Genomic DNA, 17,837 nt, shown 5'->3' with positions numbered 1-17,837 from the left:
GTTCCAAGCCATCCTGAGAGTAAACAATGGAGCCAAGACACAGGCCTAGAATTAAATGCAGTCCCAAACATCTCCCACACACCCCCTACCCCAGGCAGAGTTTGGCAAAGCCCCCGGGGGTCTGCTGGGATCTCATTCACACTCAGTCTCTCTCAGTCACATACACACCCAGTCCCTTTCACACATTCACAATCTCACAGCCTGCCTCTCTCTCACACACATACTCATATTCACACACAAACTCACACACACACACACGTACACACACACACACACACACACCCATAGGCAGGGAAGCCAGGCCCTCACCACAACGCCTGCAGCCTCTCCTGCTCCCGCTCAAGGTCCAGCTGCTGCTCCTGCTGCTCCCCGGTCCCTTGGGCCTTGGCCCCCTTCTGCAGAAGCTCCTCTTCCTCCTTTTCTTCTTCTTCTTCCTCCTCCTCCTCCTCTTTTTCCAGCTGCTCCTGGTTCCTTCCCTCTTCTTCCTCCTGGAGGTGTGACAGAGAGGGCACCTGGTCAGGCAGGCCGGGGAGGGGAGCACAGGCCAGGTTGGGGGTGAAGTGGGCAGAGCAGAGCCAACCCCAGCCCTTCCAGCTCTAAGTCAATGACAGTACATGAGCCTTCCTTGTGGAATCCAAATTTCCAAAATGCCCCATGTCTGAGTGTGGAATGAATATTCTGGGTAGAGAACAATTGGGCTTGGCCCCCAGAAAAGAACAGGCCGGGGGGGAGCACTCATCCCACGCAGAAGCCACCTCTTCCTGCTGTCCACGTGGGAAGGGTGGAGAGCTGCTAAGAGTGTTTCTCTATCCGTGCCCTCCCCCTTTGCCCCATGCCAAGGAAGAATGATGGTGACAACCGCATTTCTACAGTGCTTGGCTTGGGTCACTTTACTGGCTCCTTACCAACAATTCTAGGACCCAAGTGGAAATTTACAGAAGAGGAAACTGAGGCAGGCAGCCATTAAGTGACTAGCCCAGGGTTGCAAGGGCATTAAGTGCTGAGGTCAATCTGAATTCGGATCCTCCAGACTTGAGGCCCAGCACAAGGGGCCTGTCTTAGCCCTTATCCTTCGGGGACTGAGGATGGACAGCTCTGCTCCTGCCTCCCTGGGCCTCCATCCCCTCCCCCAGCCCGGGGCTTCCTGGAATGTCCCAGCCCAAGATCCAGGGCCACCCTGACATCTGGCTCCTCCTCCAGCTGAGCTGGCTGCTGCTCAGGGCACTGCTGCTGCTGCTTCTCCACCTCCAGCTGTTCCACCTCCTCACAGGCCTCCAGGACCTTCTCAAGATGCTCTTCCTGCTCCCTGGGGGACAAGGAGGAATGGACAGGACACCTCCTGGGCTTGGAGAACCCCCTCCATCCACCTTCAGTCCCCCCCTCCACAGGGCCAAGGAGCGGGAGGGGCCGGGACAGGGGGCAGACACTCACATCTTCACCTCCTCGGGGTGACTGCAATTGTCCTGCTCCTGGTCCTCCTGTACCTTCTGCTTTCTCAGCAGAGGCGCCTCCTCCTCCTCCTTCAGGTGCCACTCTTTCTCCTGAGGAGGGAAGGGCCGCCCAGCTGAGAGGGAGCAAGGAACAGGCAGGCACCAGCAGAGGCCTGGGTCTCCCAGACTCCCTTCTTCCCTCCCCCTTCCCGTAGGAGGCCCACCTTCCCCCCACCCCAACTGCCTGGAGCCAAAAGGGGGCTGTGTCCCAGGCAGGACTTGAACCCGGGTGTGAGGTCAGCCATCTCTCCACATGCTGTAACAAATGTTATTGACATGAACGGGGCCAAAGGAAGAGGGGGTCACTGCCCAGTGCTGCACCCTGCCTCTTGTCAGTGTGGCCTCCCAGGACTGGCATGGCCACTAAGTAACTGGCTAGGGGGGCTTGGACCCCTGCTTCCCCTCTCTGAGATCCAAGACCCGTCATCTGTAAAATGGGCTCATTATCCTTCATCTACAACCCTCCCACAGTGGTTGTACAGAAGCCATCCTGGAACGCCCAGACTCCAGGCTTGGGGTCTGCCTTGGCTTCTCTTGATGGACATAGTGAAGATATCCCCAGGTGACATCAGGGCACCACGATCCAGAGAGGGAAGGGGCTTAGCCAGGACCACACGTGCAAGACACAGAAAGCCAGTGTTCAGACCCCCGAAAAGCCATGGGCAGAGTCTAGTCTGGTGGTGTAGCCAAATGGTCAGTCCCAGGGACCTGAGAATAACTGAGCCTGCCACTCTGAGTGGAAGGCAGCCCCACAAGTTAGCTGCGCTCTGCTCGGCCTCAGAGAGCAGGGATCAAAATTAGGAGGAGGCCAAAAGGAGCACGAAACGGAGCTTTCTGATTTAACTCAACGTACTTTTACTTGGGTCTACCGTGTGTGAGCATCATGCCCACAACCAGAGCCACCCTTGCTTTTACAAACAGTAAAGGTATTCAAAAATGTAACAAACTGCCTTGTGAAGTAGTGAGGCCTCATGCTCTGAGGTGTTCCAGTAAAGGCTAGACAGACAACCACCTGTCAGGATGCCATGGAGGGAATGCCTCCCTTTGACAGAACTTAGGGCTGGAAACCCCTCCAGTTCTGAGCAGTCTCCCGCAGTCCACTTACCACAGAGACACCAGTAAGGGATCGCTCCCCCCATGGTGGCACAAGGAACCCAAGGTTTTCCACAAGGACATCACTGCCAGCTCCCCAAAGGCCACAGAGTTCCAAGAATAGGGCAAGGAAAGAGCCTACAAGGGGGCAGCTGCTGCTGCCAGAGGGCATTTCCTCCCCATTTCTCCAGGGAGAAAGTCCCTTCAACAAGTGACATGCCTGGGAACTCGGCTCCTATCTCCCTTCCTTCCCTCACGGTGTGCTGGAAAGAGTGCTTGAGGTCACTCCAGACCAGTTCACAGGCCAGGAGTGGAGTAAACACCTCTCCTGACGATCATACCACTCTGGAAGAACTGAAAACTTACAGGTGCCTAGAAGGATCTCTGACAGCAGCTGCACAGAACCCTTGAAGCCCAGGGACAGTACACCCTCCACCCTGGAAGCAAAGCCCTACTTTGGGTTAAAGTCAAGTAATAGGCTGAGAAAGAGCAAACAACAGAAAAAAACTCAGACTATAGAAACTTACTTTGGTGACAAAGAAGATCAAAACACACACTCAGCAGAAGGCAACAAAGTCAAAGCTCCTACATCCAAAGCCTCCACGGGTTGTTCTCAGGCCATGGAAGAGCTCAAAAAGGAGTTTGAAAATCAAATTAGAGAAGTGGAGGAAAAAGTGGGAAGAAAAAGGAGTGATGCAAGAAAATCATGAAAAACAAATCAACAGCTTGCTAAAGGAGACACAAAAAATTACTGAAGAAAATAATACCTCAAAGAAACAGACTAGGCTATATGGAAAAAGAGACACAAAAATTAACTGAAGAAAAAGAAAACTCCTTAAAAAGTAGAACTGGCCACATTGAAAAGGAGGTACAAAAGCTCACTGAAGAAAATTGTTCCTCAAAAATTAGAATGATCAAATGAAAGCTAATGACATTATGAGAAATCAAGAAACAATCAAACAAAGCCAAAAGAATGAAAAAAGAGAATACGATATGAAATATCTCATTGGAAAAACTGACCTGGACCATAGATCCAGGAGAGATAATCTAAAAATTATTGGACTACCTGAAAGCCATGATTTAAAAAAGAGCCTAGACATCATCTTTCAGGAAGTTATCAAGGAAAACTGCCCAGATATTCTAGAACCAGAGAATAAAACAGAAACTGAAAGAACCTAACGATCACCTCCTGAAAGAGATCCCAAAATGAAAACACCCAGGAATATGGTAGTCAAGTTCCAGAGCTCCCAGATCAAGGAGAAAATATTGCAGGCATCCAGAAAGAAAGAATTCAACTATGGTGGAACACAATAGGGAGAACACAAGATTCAGCAGCTTGTACATTAAAGGATCAGAGGGTTTGGAATATGATATTCTGGAGGGCAAAAGAGGTATGATTACAACCAAGATTCACCTACCCCGAAAAACTGAGTGTAATCATCAGGGGAAAAATGGATATTCAATGAGATAGAGTTCTTTCAGACATTTTTTGATGAAAAGGCCAGAGCTGAATAGAAAATTTGACTTTCAAAGACAAGGATCAAGAGAAGCATAAAAAGGTAAACAGGAAAGAAAAATCATAAAGGACTTCATAAGGTTAAACTGTTTTTTACATTCATACATGGGGAGATATTTGTAACTCATAAGAACGTTCTCATTGTTAGTGTAGTTAGAAGGTGTATATATAGACAGAGGATAGAGATGTGACGGATATGAAGGGATGATGTCTAAAAAACTACAGTGTGAAAAAGGAATGTACTGGGGGAAAGAAAGGGAGAGGTCAAATGGGGTAAATTATCTCACATAAAAGAGGCAAGAAAAAGCTTTTACAGTGGAGAGGAAGAGGGCGGAGGTGAGGGGGCATGAATGAACTTTACTCTCATCAAAATTGGCTCAAAGAGGGAATAAAATACACACACTCAATTGGGTGTAGAAATCTATCTTACCCTACAGGAAAGTAGGAGGGGAAGGGGATGAGGGGTGATAGAAGGGAGGGTATATTGAAGGAGGGGGTAGTTAGAAGCAAAACATTTTTTTAAGAGGGACAGGGTGAAAGGAGAGAGAATAGAATAAATGTGGGGGATAGGAGGGAGGGAAATACAGTTAGAAATAGTAACTGTGAAAAAAAAACTGAAGCAAGTTTTTCTTATAAAGACTTCATTTCTCAAATATATAGAGAACTGAGTCCAATTTATACAAATAAGAGCCATTCCCCAGCTAATAAGTGATGAAAAGGTATGATCAGTTTTCAGATGAAATAATGGAAGCTATCCATGGCCATATGAAAAGACACTCTACCTCTCTATTGATTGGAGAAATGCAAATCAAAATGATCCTGAGGTACTACTTCATACCTATTATACTGGCTAATAGGAGAGGAAAGGTCAGTGGAAAACGTTGGAGGGGATGTGGGAGAAACGAGACATTACTGGGCTGTTGGTGGAGTTGTGAGCAGATCCAACCCTTCTGTAGAACTATTTGGAACTGTGCCCAGCAGGCCGGGACACCTGTCACCTGAGGGGGCGGGGGCGGGGGCGGGAACGTGGGCACCCACACCTGAGGGGAAGAGGTCATTCGTTCATTCATTCTTTCATCGATTCATTAGTTCCACTGGACGTACACCCACTAACCATTACCGGGCCACACCCTCCGGGGGCTGGGGAGTCTCCTTCTGGGGGCTCCAGCCTCAGCAGCCACAGCCCCCCTCCCCCCTCCCTGCCCTCAGCTTCCGGCCTGTAAAATGGGAGCAGCCGCACTTGGGGAGGGCCCTGGCCGCGATACTCTCTCTGCTCGAGATCAATGCAAGGCCTCCTTTGACAGGCAGGGAAACTGAGGACTCAAGGGCCTGCCTCAGTTTCCCGGCTCCTCTCGGGCGTCGTCAGGCAGTGAGTAGGCCAAGCACGGGCCCGCGGAGGAGGAAGAGGAGGACTCGCCTCGCGGCTGGGGATGGGACTGGGCGGGGCCCGGCCTCTGCCCCCCTCAACTTCTGCTCCTGCACCCTCTCACCCGCCGCTCCTCCGCCCCCTCACCCATCGCTCCTCCGCCCCCCTCACCTGCGACCTCAGGAGGAGCCGCCTCAGGAACCGAGGCGTAGACTCTCCTGCTCCTGGAGGGTGGGGGTGGGGGGTGGGGAACCAGAGGCGTGAGGGATCATGGGGGACTCAGCCGCCCCGCCCCCAGCAGCCGAGCGCCTATTGGCCACAGGGGCTGTCAGTCAACGCTCGTTGTACCCGGCGTGGCAAAGCCACCCTGGATCCTATCTCAGAAGCCATTCTCTTGGTTTCAGACCTCCAGTCACCCCGTTCTTACTGGTCACTGCCATCAGGAACCTCCCTAGACCTCTCCTCCAGTCACCCCAGCCTACTGGCCACCCCTCGATCCCTCCCACATCCTTTCTGTTTATACTATCCCTCTCAGTCTCCGTGGATTTACTGGGATCCTATCTGGCCCACTTGCATTAGTGTTAGGAGTGTTCAGGTTCCTTAAAAGTCTGGCCAATATGGCGGGCCTTTCATAGACCTTGTTTTTGTTTGGCTTAAGGAAGGCTTGAGTCGGATTCATTGGGGCAAGACCGGGGTGTCCCTGTTTTGTGGTCCTAGCACCCCTAAACCTTAATAACCACCTCACCTCCCCGATGTCATGGTCCTCTTCGAGAACAAACGACAGACAACAACAATTTGCAGGATGCTGATCTTTACCTAGTTTCTGCAAAACTATTTTTCAGTTTTTCTAGCAATTTTTGTGAAATAGTGAGCTGTCCTCCCCAAAGTCTGGGTCTTTGGGTTTATCAAACACCAGATTACTAGGGTCATTTGCTATTACCGTGTATTGTGTACATAATCCACTCTACATATCCACCATCTCTTTCCCAGTACCCAAGTGTTTTGATAATTCCCGCTTTATAATACAGCTTGAGATCTGGTAAGGCTAAGCCGCCTTCCTTCACTTTTTTTTAAAAAATTAATTCTCTTGCGGGGCAGCTAGGTGGTGCAGTGAGTAGAGCACCCGCCCTGCAGTCAGGAGGACCTGAGTTCAAATCCGGCCTCAGACACTTGACACATGTACTAGCTGTGTGACCTTGGGCAAGTCACTTAACCTGGATTGCCCCGCCAAAAAAAGAAAAAAAAAAAGTTAATTCCCTTGAAACTCCCTTTTCTTGTTATTTTTTTCCTGTCTCTATAGAATAACTCTTTGGTAGTTGATTGGTATTGCACCGAATAAATAAATTAATTTAGGTAAAATTGCCTTTTTTATTATATTGGCTCGGCCTACCCATGAGCAATTAATATTTTTCCAATTGTTTAGATCTGACTTTATTTGTGTGAAATATATTTAGTCTCTCCTCCTTGTGCCCTGACCTTGAGCAGGGAATCTTTTCTTACTTATAATAAATCCTGACAGTTTCATTCCAAGTACTCCCCTTTCTCCCTTGGCTGACCCCACTCTTTATCCACCCCTCCCTCTCCTGGGAAATGCTTTACCTAGCGACCTTAAATTGCCACAGAAAGCTTTTGATTGATTGTGTACTCTAAGAGGGCCTGAAAGGTTGCCCCCTGGAGGCTGAATGTGCTGTTAGCTAGAGCTGATTCCTTAGCTGGCCTCCTATCCTTGACCCTCTGTTATGGGACCCTCAAAGCTCCCAAGCAGTGGAGAGAATTCCCCAACGTTATCATTCCCTAGGCAGTTAGTAATGGTACACTGTGGGCAGGACCCGGCTTCCTCATCTTGCACCCTCCCCTTTGCTGGTATCCTTTTCTGCTCTAGGCACCCTGGATTTATTGATCTGTATGGATCAGAGGTTGCCAAACTTATTTAGCCTACTGTCCCCTTTAAAAAAAAAACAGCTCAGCGCCCCCCTGGAAATCTACTTTCTTTGACCCTTTAAGAGTTCTTTTTTAAATTTGCATCATTTCAAAAAAATAGAAATTAAAAAAAGACATCTTAAATTTAATAATTCACTGCAAATTTGTGATTTATTTCCTGCACTGAAATTTTGATGATGCAATATTACATCATATAACCATATAGTATCATATTGTAAACAAGTTGTTACATGCACATTTTCCTGCTGATGCATGCTAGACTTTGCAACAATGCCTGATACATTCTTCGGCTATCACTTGCTTGTTAAGACCTTTCAGTGAACTTGACCACTGATCAGTTATAACCTGTGTTTTATGTGCTTTTTTGGAAAATAATGTAATAGCTATGACTTTAACACAGTTACACAGCACATAAAACATATATGAATAGTTTTTCAAATTTTTTCTCTTCTTTGCTTTCCTTATGCTTCCACTGCTCCCTTATTTTTACTCATCACCCTCCCAATTGCATCTGAGGCTACCACTGCTCCGCTAGATTGTTCCAGTGCCCCCCGAGGGCAATATTGCCCACTTTTGGAACCTATGTGTAGATGCTTTTCTTTCCAGTAGAATGAATGCGTGTAAGCGCCTTGAGGTCAGGGGCTGGTTTTGCTCATCCTTATTCTTATCTTTCCTCTTAGGCACACAGTGAGGGCTCAATCAATGGGTGATTGGTTGGGCAATTGAAATTCAAGCTGATTTCTCCTGGCAGCTACTAGATGTGGGGGAGGGGGATGTCACTATGAAAGGACTTGGGGGAGGGAGAGAGCCAGGGATTCTAAGAGGCAGAGGTGAAGAAGCACATTTTGGCTTATACAAAGGTGTGGAGATGGGAGGTGGCATACTGTGTGTGAGGACCTGTGAGTCCACAGTGCCTAATAGGAAAGTATCCTCTTTTATACTTCCACAAGCACCTACTATGTGCTTCATCTGCAGATTATTCTTGCTCTTGGAAGAGGACCATGGCACCAGGAAGGTGATGTCATGATTTGCAAGTGAATTCGATTTAAGTGAGGGACTGTTGTGTACAGTCACCCACCTCACTTTCTCTTCCAGAGCCATCTGGGCCCAGTGGCAAGATATAGATCAGGATGACTGGAGATAAGCCTGCATGCAGCAGGACACCTTAGACTTTTTAAGCCAGGGTCTTCCCTAGGCCTCAGTTTGACTGAGGCAACACCCACTCAGTGATTAAGGCTAGGTAAGAAATGAGGCAAAGGATACTGTCTCTTACCTAGTCAAAAAATAGTCAACCTCAGAGGGGAAGACCCTCAGGGTTTCTGACCAAAACAAAAACAGTTTCTGTTTACATTCACTCCCAGTCATCAGGGCCCAAACAATGACCAGATGGGGCTTGGGCTGAAAAAGTATTGTTGGCCATTTAATGAGAGCTAGAGTGATTTGAGTGATTTCTTAAGAAATAAATCTAGCCTGTAAACCCAAAGATATTAGTACATCGTACTAAAAGGCACCATAGAAAATGAAGCAATATCCTTACTAAACATATATGCACCAAGTAGTATAGCATCCAAATTCTTAGAAGAGAAGTGAAGGGAGTAACAGGAAGAAACTGACAACAAAACCATACTAGTGGGGGACTTCAGCTTCCCCCTCTCTTAACTAGATAAATCTAACCACAAAATTAGCAAGAAATAAGTTAAGAAGGTGAATAGAATTTAAGAAAAAGTTAGATATTTCCCCAATTGATAAATGGTCAAAAGATTTGAACAGGCAGTTTTCTGATGAAGAAATTAAACATATCTATAGTAATATGAAAAAATACTCTAAATGACTATTGATTACAGAAATGCAAATCAAAACAACTCTTAGGTACCACATCATACCTATCAGATTGGCTAACATGACAAAACAGGAAAATGATAACTGCTGGAGAAGACGTGGGAAAATTGGAACACCACTGCATGCTTGGTGGAGTGGTGAACTGATGCAACTATTTTGGAGAAGGATTTGGAACTATGCCCAAAGGGCTATAAAATGTGCATACCCTTTGAATCAACAATGCCACTTCTAGGGCTGTATCCCAAAGAAACCATACAAATGGGAAAAGGACTCACATATACAAAAATATTTATAGCAGCTTTTATGTGGTGGCCAAGAATTGGAAATTGAGGGGATGCCCATCAGCTGGGGAATGGCTGAACAAGTTGTGGTATATGAAATGGAATACTATTGTGCTATAAGCAATGATGAGCAGGAAGCCTTCAGGAAAACCTGGAAAGACTTATATGAACTGATGCTGAGTGAGGGGAGCACAACCAGGAGAATATTGTACACAGTTACAGACATATTGTGCAAAGACTGATTCTGATAGACTTAGCTCTCTCAGCAATGCAAGGATCTAAGACAACCCCAAAAGACTCACGATGGAAAATGCTGTCCACATCCAGAGAAAGAACTTTGGAGTCTGAACGAGGACAGAAGCATACTATTTGTTCTCTTTCTTTTTTTCTCTTTCCCATAGTTCATTCCATTGGTTAGAATTCTTCTTTACCACATGACTAATGTGAAAATATGTTTGATATCAACGTATATGTAGAGCCTATATCAGATTGCATGCTGTTCTGGGGAAGGAGGAGGGGAGAGGGAGAAAATGTAAAACTCAAAAGCTTGTGGAACTGAATCTTGTAAACTAAAATAGATAGATAGATACATAGATGGATAGATAGATAGACAGATATTAAGTTAGATATGGTAGACCTCTGGAGAAAATTGAATGGAGATAGAAAAGAATATACCTTTTTCACAGTGGTACATGGCACTAAAGAAAAACTGACCATGTATTATGGCATAGAAACCTCACAATCCAGTGCAGAAACGAAGAAATATTAAATGCATCCTTTTCAGATCATGGTGCAGTAAAAATTACATGTAATAAAGGGCCATGGAAAGATAAACTAAAAATTAATCGGAAACTAAATAATCTAATCCTAAAGAATGAGTGGGTTAAACAACAAATCAGAGAAACAATCAATAACTTCATCCATGAGAAGGGCAAGAATGAGACAACATACCAAAACTTATGGGATACAGATCAATGAATTGGGCACACAACTAAAAAAGATAGAAAAAAATTTAAAATCGCCAATTCAATATCAAATTAGAAATACTGAAAACCAAAGGAGAGATTAATAAAATTGAAATCAAGAAAACTATCGAACTAATAAATAAAACCAAGAGCTGGTTTTATGAAAAATCCAATAAAATTGATAAACATTTGGTTAATTTGATTTAAAAAAGAAAGAAGAAAATCAAATTACCAGTATCAAAAATGAAAAGGGTGAATTCACCACCAACACAAAAGAAATTAAAACAATAATTAGGAACAGTTTTGCCCAATTTTGCCAATAAATTTGACAATCTTAGTGAAATGGATGAATATTCATGAAAATATGAATTGCCCAGATAACAGAGAGCCAGTAAAATACTTCAAGACCTCTATCTCAGAAAAAAGAAACTGAACAAGTTCTCAATTAACTCACTAGGAAAAAGTCTCCAGGGCCAGATAGATTTACAAGTGAATTCTATCAAACATTTGAAAAACAATTCCAATACTATACGGACTATTTGGGAAAATAGGCAAAGAAGGAATACTTATCAAATTCTTTTTTGACACAAATATGAAAGAAAATAATAGACCAATTTCCCTAAGGATTATAGATGCAAAAATTTTAAATAAAATATTACCAAAAAGATTATAGCAACTTATCAAGAGAATAATACACTATGACCAGGTAGGATTTATTCCAGGAATGTGGGGTGGTTCAGTATTAGGAAAACTATCAGTATAATTGATCGTATCAACAATAAAACTAAGAGAAACCATATGATTATCTCAACAGATGCAGAAAAAGCTTTTGACAAAATACAACACCCATTCTTATTAAAAAAACACTGGAGAACATAAGAACAAATGGAGCCTTCCTTAAAATGATAAGTAGCATCTACCCAAAACCATCAGCAGGTCTTATATGTAATGGGGATAAGCTAGAAGCATTTCCAATAAGATCAAGGGTGGAACAAGGATGTCCATTATCACCACTGTTATTCAACATAGTAGTAGAAACTTTAGCTTTAGCAATAAGAGAAGAAAAAGAAATTGAAGGAATTAGAATAGGCAAAGAAGAAACAAAGCTATCCCTCTTTGCAGATGATGTGATGATATACTTAGACAATCCTAGAGAATCAAGTATAAAACTACTTGAAATATAAAAGACGAAGAAAAAGCTCTTACCATAAAGGGCAAGAGGTTGAAGGTGAGAGAGAATGAGTGAACCTTACCCTCATTGGATTTTGCTTAAGGAGAGAATAACATACACACTCAGTTGGGTATGGAAATCTACCTTACCCTACAAGAAAGTAGGGGGAAAGGGGATAAGAGAGGTTGGCATGATCGAGGTGGGGCAAATGGGAGGAGGGGGTAATCAGAAGCAAACACTTTTGAGGAGGGACAGGGTCAAAGGAGAAAACAGAATAAATGGGGAGTGGGAGGGGAGAGGAGAGAGGGAAATATAGTTAGCCTTTCACAACATGACTGTTATGAAAGTGTTTTTGCATGACTACACATGTATAACCTACTTCAAATTGCTTACTTTCTCAATGAGGGTGGGTGGGGAGGGAGGAAGGGTGGGAACGTGGAACTCAGAGTTTTAAAAAAAGAATGTTAAAAATTGTTTTTACATGCAACTGGGAAATAAGATATACAGGCAATGGTATATAGAAACCTATCCTACCTTACAGGAAAATAGAAGGGAAGGGGATAAGGGGGAGTGGCAGTGATAGAAGGAAGGGCAGATTGGGAAAAGATGTAATCAGAATGCATGTGATCTTGGAGTGGAGGGAGGGGAGAGATGGGGAGAAAATTTGGAACTCAAAATCTTGTGGAAGCAAATGTTGAAAACTAAAAATAAACTGATTAATTAATAAAAAAAAGATGAAAAATGAACTATTTCAAATAATAAACAACTGTAGCAAAGTTTCAGGATATAAAATATACCCACGTAAATCATCGGTATATCTATATAATACTAACAAAGCCCAACAGCAAGAGATAGGAAAAGAAATGCCATTTAAAGTTGCTGTAGACATCATAAAATATTTGGGAGTCTAATGGCCAAAACAAGCCCAGGAACTATATGAACATAATTACAAAACACTTTTCACATCAATAAAGTGAGAGCTAAATAACTGGAGAAACAAAACTTTCTCGTCGGTAGGCTGAGCTAATGTAATAAAAATGACAACTCTACCTAAATCAATTTACTTATTCAGTGCCATACAATCAAGCTAGCAATAAAAATTATTTTATAGAGCTAGAAAAAAATAACAAAATTCACCTGAAAGAACAAAAGATCCAGAAAATCAAGCCAATTAACGAGATGAAATGCAAGGGAAGGTGGCCTAGCCATACAAGAGCTTAAAGAGTATCATAAAGCAGCAATAATCAAGATTACTTGGTACTGGCTAAGAAATAAAGGGGCAGATCACTGGAATAGTTTAGGTACACAGAACACAGGAGTCAATGATTATAAACCCAAAGACTCCAGCTTCTGGGATAAAAACTCACTATTTGACAAAAACTTCTGGGGAAATTGGAAGGTAGTATGACAGAAACTAGGCATAGACCAACATCTTATACCACACACCAAAATAAAGTCAAAATGTGTACATGATTTAGATGTAGAGGCTGATATTATAAGCAAATTAAGAGAGCAAGGAATAGTTTACCTGTCAGATTTGTGGAGAATGGAGGAATTTATGACCAAACAAGAGATGGAGAACACTATGAAATGCTATCCACATCCAGAGAAAGAACTTGGGAGTCTGAATGTAGATGGAAGCAAACTATTTGCTCACCTTTTCTTTGGGTGATTTGTTTTGTTTCTTCTTTCTCATAGTTTCTCCCATTGGTTCTATTTCTTTACAACATGACTAAGGTGAAAATAGGTTCAATATGAATGCATATGTAGAGCCCACATCAAATTACATGTAATCTTGGGGTGGGGGAGGGGAGAAAATTTGGAATTCAAAATATTATGGAGGTGAATGTTGAAAAGTGAAAATAAACAAACTAATTCATAAACACACACACACACACACACACACACACACACACACACACACAATAATTTGTTACTGACCCCAGCAGCAGCTGCAATGTTCTTGCCCTCCTTCTGCTCCTCCAGCAGCTCCTTCTGCTCCTGGTACTGACACTCCTCCTGGGGCCAACACAGAACATTTCTGTCCTGAAAACCACGACCCCCCTGCCCAAGGTACTGCCTTCCACCTCCTGCCCTGTTCCCAGAAAAAGCCTGAGACCAGGTTAGCAGCCTCAGAATGGGCCATAGGGAGAAGGGGCATGGCTGCAGCCAGAACCAAGGACATGTCAGTGCACAGAGAAGGAGACCAAGGCCCACCTGGGCACCACCCCCCCGCCCCTGCCACTGCCTCACCTTCTTCCTCTTCTCCTCTACTTCCTTCAGTAATCTCTCCTTTTCTTGCTGCTCCCTGAAATCCAAGAGCCCAAGCTCGTCAGTAACCAGCAGGAAAACCCACCCCACAGCACCACCTGCCACTATCCCCAGGGCTCCACACATCACTCTCCACCTGCTGTTGGAAATAGGACTCAGGATTTTAAAGAGGAGAAACAGCATCAGGAAGGAAGCCAGTAGAATGTAAGCTCCCAGATGGCAGGGTCTAGTTTGTTCCTATCTGTGTACCCCTAGTACCTAGAAACAGTATCTTGTACATAATAAGCACTTAATAAATGTTCAGTGAATTGAACTGTTTTTTTTTGTTCTATCTTTCCCAAGGACATTCACAAACAGAGGAAAAGTGGAACCTAAATGTCTAAGCCCTTGTGTCTCTCTCCAGCACCACATACATTTCATCCATTATTCCAAGCTGGGACATATGCTGACAGAGCTGGGAGTGGACACTGGCTCCCGCCAGAGCATCCCTCCTTCTACAGGCCTCTGAATAGGCCCCAGGGCTCAGGATCCCAACTAATGCACTTGGAAGACCTCACAGAGATGGTTCAGAGATCAAATGAGACCCTGTGTCAAGTGCTTTGAAACCAAATGAAATGACTAATGTAAGAGATGCACAAATATACATGTAAGTATATGGGTGTAATTTAATATCTGGACCAGTAATTTCATCTGAGCAGGGAACTTAGTGTAGAAAGTGCCTCACTCAGTGTACATGGGGCCACATGTTACAAATGATGTGTGTTAGATGAGTGTGTATGAAGTGATATGTAACCTACATAACCTGCCTTTACCTCATCTCTCCTCTTTCCCTGTACCTTCCCACCTCATCCTCTGACTTCTGAGAGTCCAAAATGTTAAAAGGGTTGTAGCTGCCACTGCCTCCCAGAATGCTACAGGCTGTCCTCAATGAGCCAAAGAATCAGACAAGAGATTGGCTTAAAAACTGAGTATAATAATCCTACAGAGGGAAAAAATATACCTTGCATAGAGTAGAAGATGTTCAAATGTTCTTGACGAAAAGCCCAGAGCTGAGTACCAACTTTGAAATGCAAACACGGGAGTCAAGGGAAGCCTAGAAAAGCAAGAAAACAAGGGGTTATTGATTGACTGTGTGACAGGCCTGGAGATGCCTCTCCCACCTGGGTACAGGCAGACCAACTTGTTGATGACATGGCACAAAATTGAAGCAATTCTGTCTTAAATTAACTAGTAACTCGGGAAAAAGTGCAAAGTGTACAGGACAAGCATTTTCCTACAGAAGTTTTTTCTGTAAAAGGAACCCAAGTCCACACCTGATCTCCTCTCCAAGTGGAGAGATGCCAGCTAAAAATACAAAGTGATCTGTAAAACCTCATGGAGGACCAGGGTGGAAGGTTAATTAGGAGCAGGGCTTCCTCAGAAAGCAACAGGAAAATAAGCTTATACCAGATGTGGCTGAAGACCCCAAGTACGCAGATCATCCTGAAAGCAACTAAGGCTGAAACATCAAACAGATGGAAAAATGGAAAAGATTTACCAATTTCTCTAGCGAGTTTCTTTTTAATTCTTTAACTTCCCGGGCCCAGCTGTGCTACCTGAGGAGACAGAGAGGGCTCTCAGCCACAATGAGAGGCCACAGCTACAAGGGGAGAGATTGGAGCCACACTGACATGGTGGGAGTATCTACCAAAGAGGGAACAAGGCAACTGGGGAAGGGCTGATCAAATTGTGATCTATGAATGTAACAGAATATGATCCTGCAGCAGGAAATGACCAATGAGACATTCAGGAAGATGTGGGAAAACTCCAATGACCTGGTACCGAGAGAAGGAGAGCCAGGAGAAGATGGGGCACGATGACAAAGTGGTGTCAGCTGGAAAGCGTAAGGAAAGGACAATGAACTGAACCGCTACACTGATGATCCCTCTCATTCCCAGGATTCACCCTTTGCTGCAGGGAAGGGGACGGCACGATGCTGCCCACATGGGGTCGGTGCACTTTACCTTTCCTTCACACAAAGAAGAATGCAATGGGTGCAGGAAGGGGAGCATGTCTGTCAAACATTAATAAAACTTACTTTTAAAACGCATAAATAAAAATAAACACTTCCTTGGGCTTGAATCGTTCTGCCACAATTACTACGGGTGTTATAAGCAAGTCTTTTAACTCGTCCAAGCCTGTTTCCTTATCTGCAAGGTGGGGATAATACCTGCAAATGTACACTCTCAAAATTGTTGTGAGACCTTAAAAAAGTGAAGGAGATGGGCCCAGCTGCCTACACTGGAAACAAAGTAGAAGAAGAATCCATCGTTCCCCGAGGATTCCATACAGGTGGATAGTCACCCCAGTGGGTACCTGCACAAATGAAGGAAAAAGGCCTTGACTTTGCATCTGCTATGTACTGAGTGCGAGGGATCAAGGCACTTTCTGGAGTTCTAAGAACTAAGGAGAAACAGTTCCTCGGGAAGACAATGAGCTGGGCCCAGAACGGTGAAGGAAGAATGAAGCAGAACAGGGTCTGTCTGGGGCATCATGCAGATCCTCCATGACCCCAACTGCTCCCAGACCTGAAAATCCATCGTCTCCATGGCCTCGCTCTGCCAGCGAAGCGCGCCCTCGGGCTCCCCCAAAGTGGTGGGCAACTACGGAACAGGGCCCAGCATGACAGCATGAGTCTCACGACAGAGCCTAATTATCATCCCCACTTTTCAGGAAAAGAAACTGAGTCTTGTAGGAGGGAAGAGATGGGTTCCAAGCCATCCTGAGAGTAAACAATGGAGCCAAGACACAGGCCTAGAATTAAATGCAGTCCCAAACATCTCCCACACACCCCCTACCCCAGGCAGAGTTTGGCAAAGCCCCCGGGGGTCTGCTGGGATCTCATTCACACTCAGTCTCTCTCAGTCACATACACACCCAGTCCCTTTCACACATTCACAATCTCACAGCCTGCCTCTCTCTCACACACATACTCATATTCACACACAAACTCACACACACACACACACACACACACACACGTACACACACACACACACACACAAAAACACCCATAGGCAGGGAAGCCAGGCCCTCACCACAACGCCTGCAGCCTCTCCTGCTCCCGCTCAAGGTCCAGCTGCTGCTCCTGCTGCTCCCCGGTCCCTTGGGCCTTGGCCCCCTTCTGCAGAAGCTCCTCTTCCTCCTTTTCTTCTTCTTCTTCCTCCTCCTCCTCCTCTTTTTCCAGCTGCTCCTGGTTCCTTCCCTCTTCTTCCTCCTGGAGGTGTGACAGAGAGGGCACCCGGTCAGGCAGGCCGGGGAGGGGAGCACAGGCCAGGTTGGGGGTGAAGTGGGCAGAGCAGAGCCAACCCCAGCCCTTCCAGCTCTAAGTCAATGACAGTACATGAGCCTTCCTTGTGGAATCCAAATTTCCAAAATGCCCCATGTCTGAGTGTGGAATGAATATTCTGGGTAGAGAACAATTGGGCTTGGCCCCCAGAAAAGAACAGGCCGGGGGGGGAGCACTCATCCCACGCAGAAGCCACCTCTTCCTGCTGTCCACGTGGGAAGGGCGGAGAGCTGCTAAGAGTGTTTCTCTATCCGTGCCCGCCCCCTTTGCCCCATGCCAAGGAAGAATGATGGTGACAACCGCATTTCTACAGTGCTTGGCTTGGGTCACTTTACTGGCTCCTTACCAACAATTCTAGGACCCAAGTGGAAATTTACAGAAGAGGAAACTGAGGCAGGCAGCCATTAAGTGACTAGCCCAGGGTTGCAAGGGCATTAAGTGCTGAGGTCAATCTGAATTCGGATCCTCCAGACTTGAGGCCCAGCACAAGGGGCCTGTCTTAGCCCTTATCCTTCGGGGACTGAGGATGGACAGCTCTGCTCCTGCCTCCCTGGGCCTCCATCCCCTCCCCCAGCCC

The 17,837-nt window shown here is 45.2% G+C and overlaps 1 protein-coding gene across 1 annotated transcript in view; it reads right to left on the bottom strand.

Moving 5' to 3' along the window:
- Positions 1–17,837, bottom strand: part of LOC118833235 (inner centromere protein-like) — a 111,545-nt gene that overhangs the window by 71,914 nt on the left and 21,794 nt on the right. Inside the window, exons 13-20 of the mRNA XM_036740599.1 lie at positions 16,500–16,574; positions 15,754–15,805; positions 14,769–14,850; positions 13,915–13,969; positions 13,586–13,680; positions 5,636–5,688; positions 1,432–1,564; positions 1,183–1,306 (exon numbers count right to left, since the gene is read on the bottom strand). Coding sequence (XP_036596494.1) covers positions 1,183–1,306; positions 1,432–1,564; positions 5,636–5,688; positions 13,586–13,680; positions 13,915–13,969; positions 14,769–14,850; positions 15,754–15,805; positions 16,500–16,574 — 669 coding nt within the window. The remainder of the gene's footprint in view (positions 1–1,182; positions 1,307–1,431; positions 1,565–5,635; positions 5,689–13,585; positions 13,681–13,914; positions 13,970–14,768; positions 14,851–15,753; positions 15,806–16,499; positions 16,575–17,837) is intronic.

The sequence above is a fragment of the Trichosurus vulpecula genome, assembly GCF_011100635.1.
Source record: "Trichosurus vulpecula isolate mTriVul1 chromosome X unlocalized genomic scaffold, mTriVul1.pri SUPER_X_unloc_5, whole genome shotgun sequence".
In the NCBI taxonomy this organism is placed as follows: domain Eukaryota; kingdom Metazoa; phylum Chordata; class Mammalia; order Diprotodontia; family Phalangeridae; genus Trichosurus; species Trichosurus vulpecula.
Note: the sequence above shows the minus strand (reverse complement) of the source record. Positions and strands in the feature narration are given on the sequence as shown.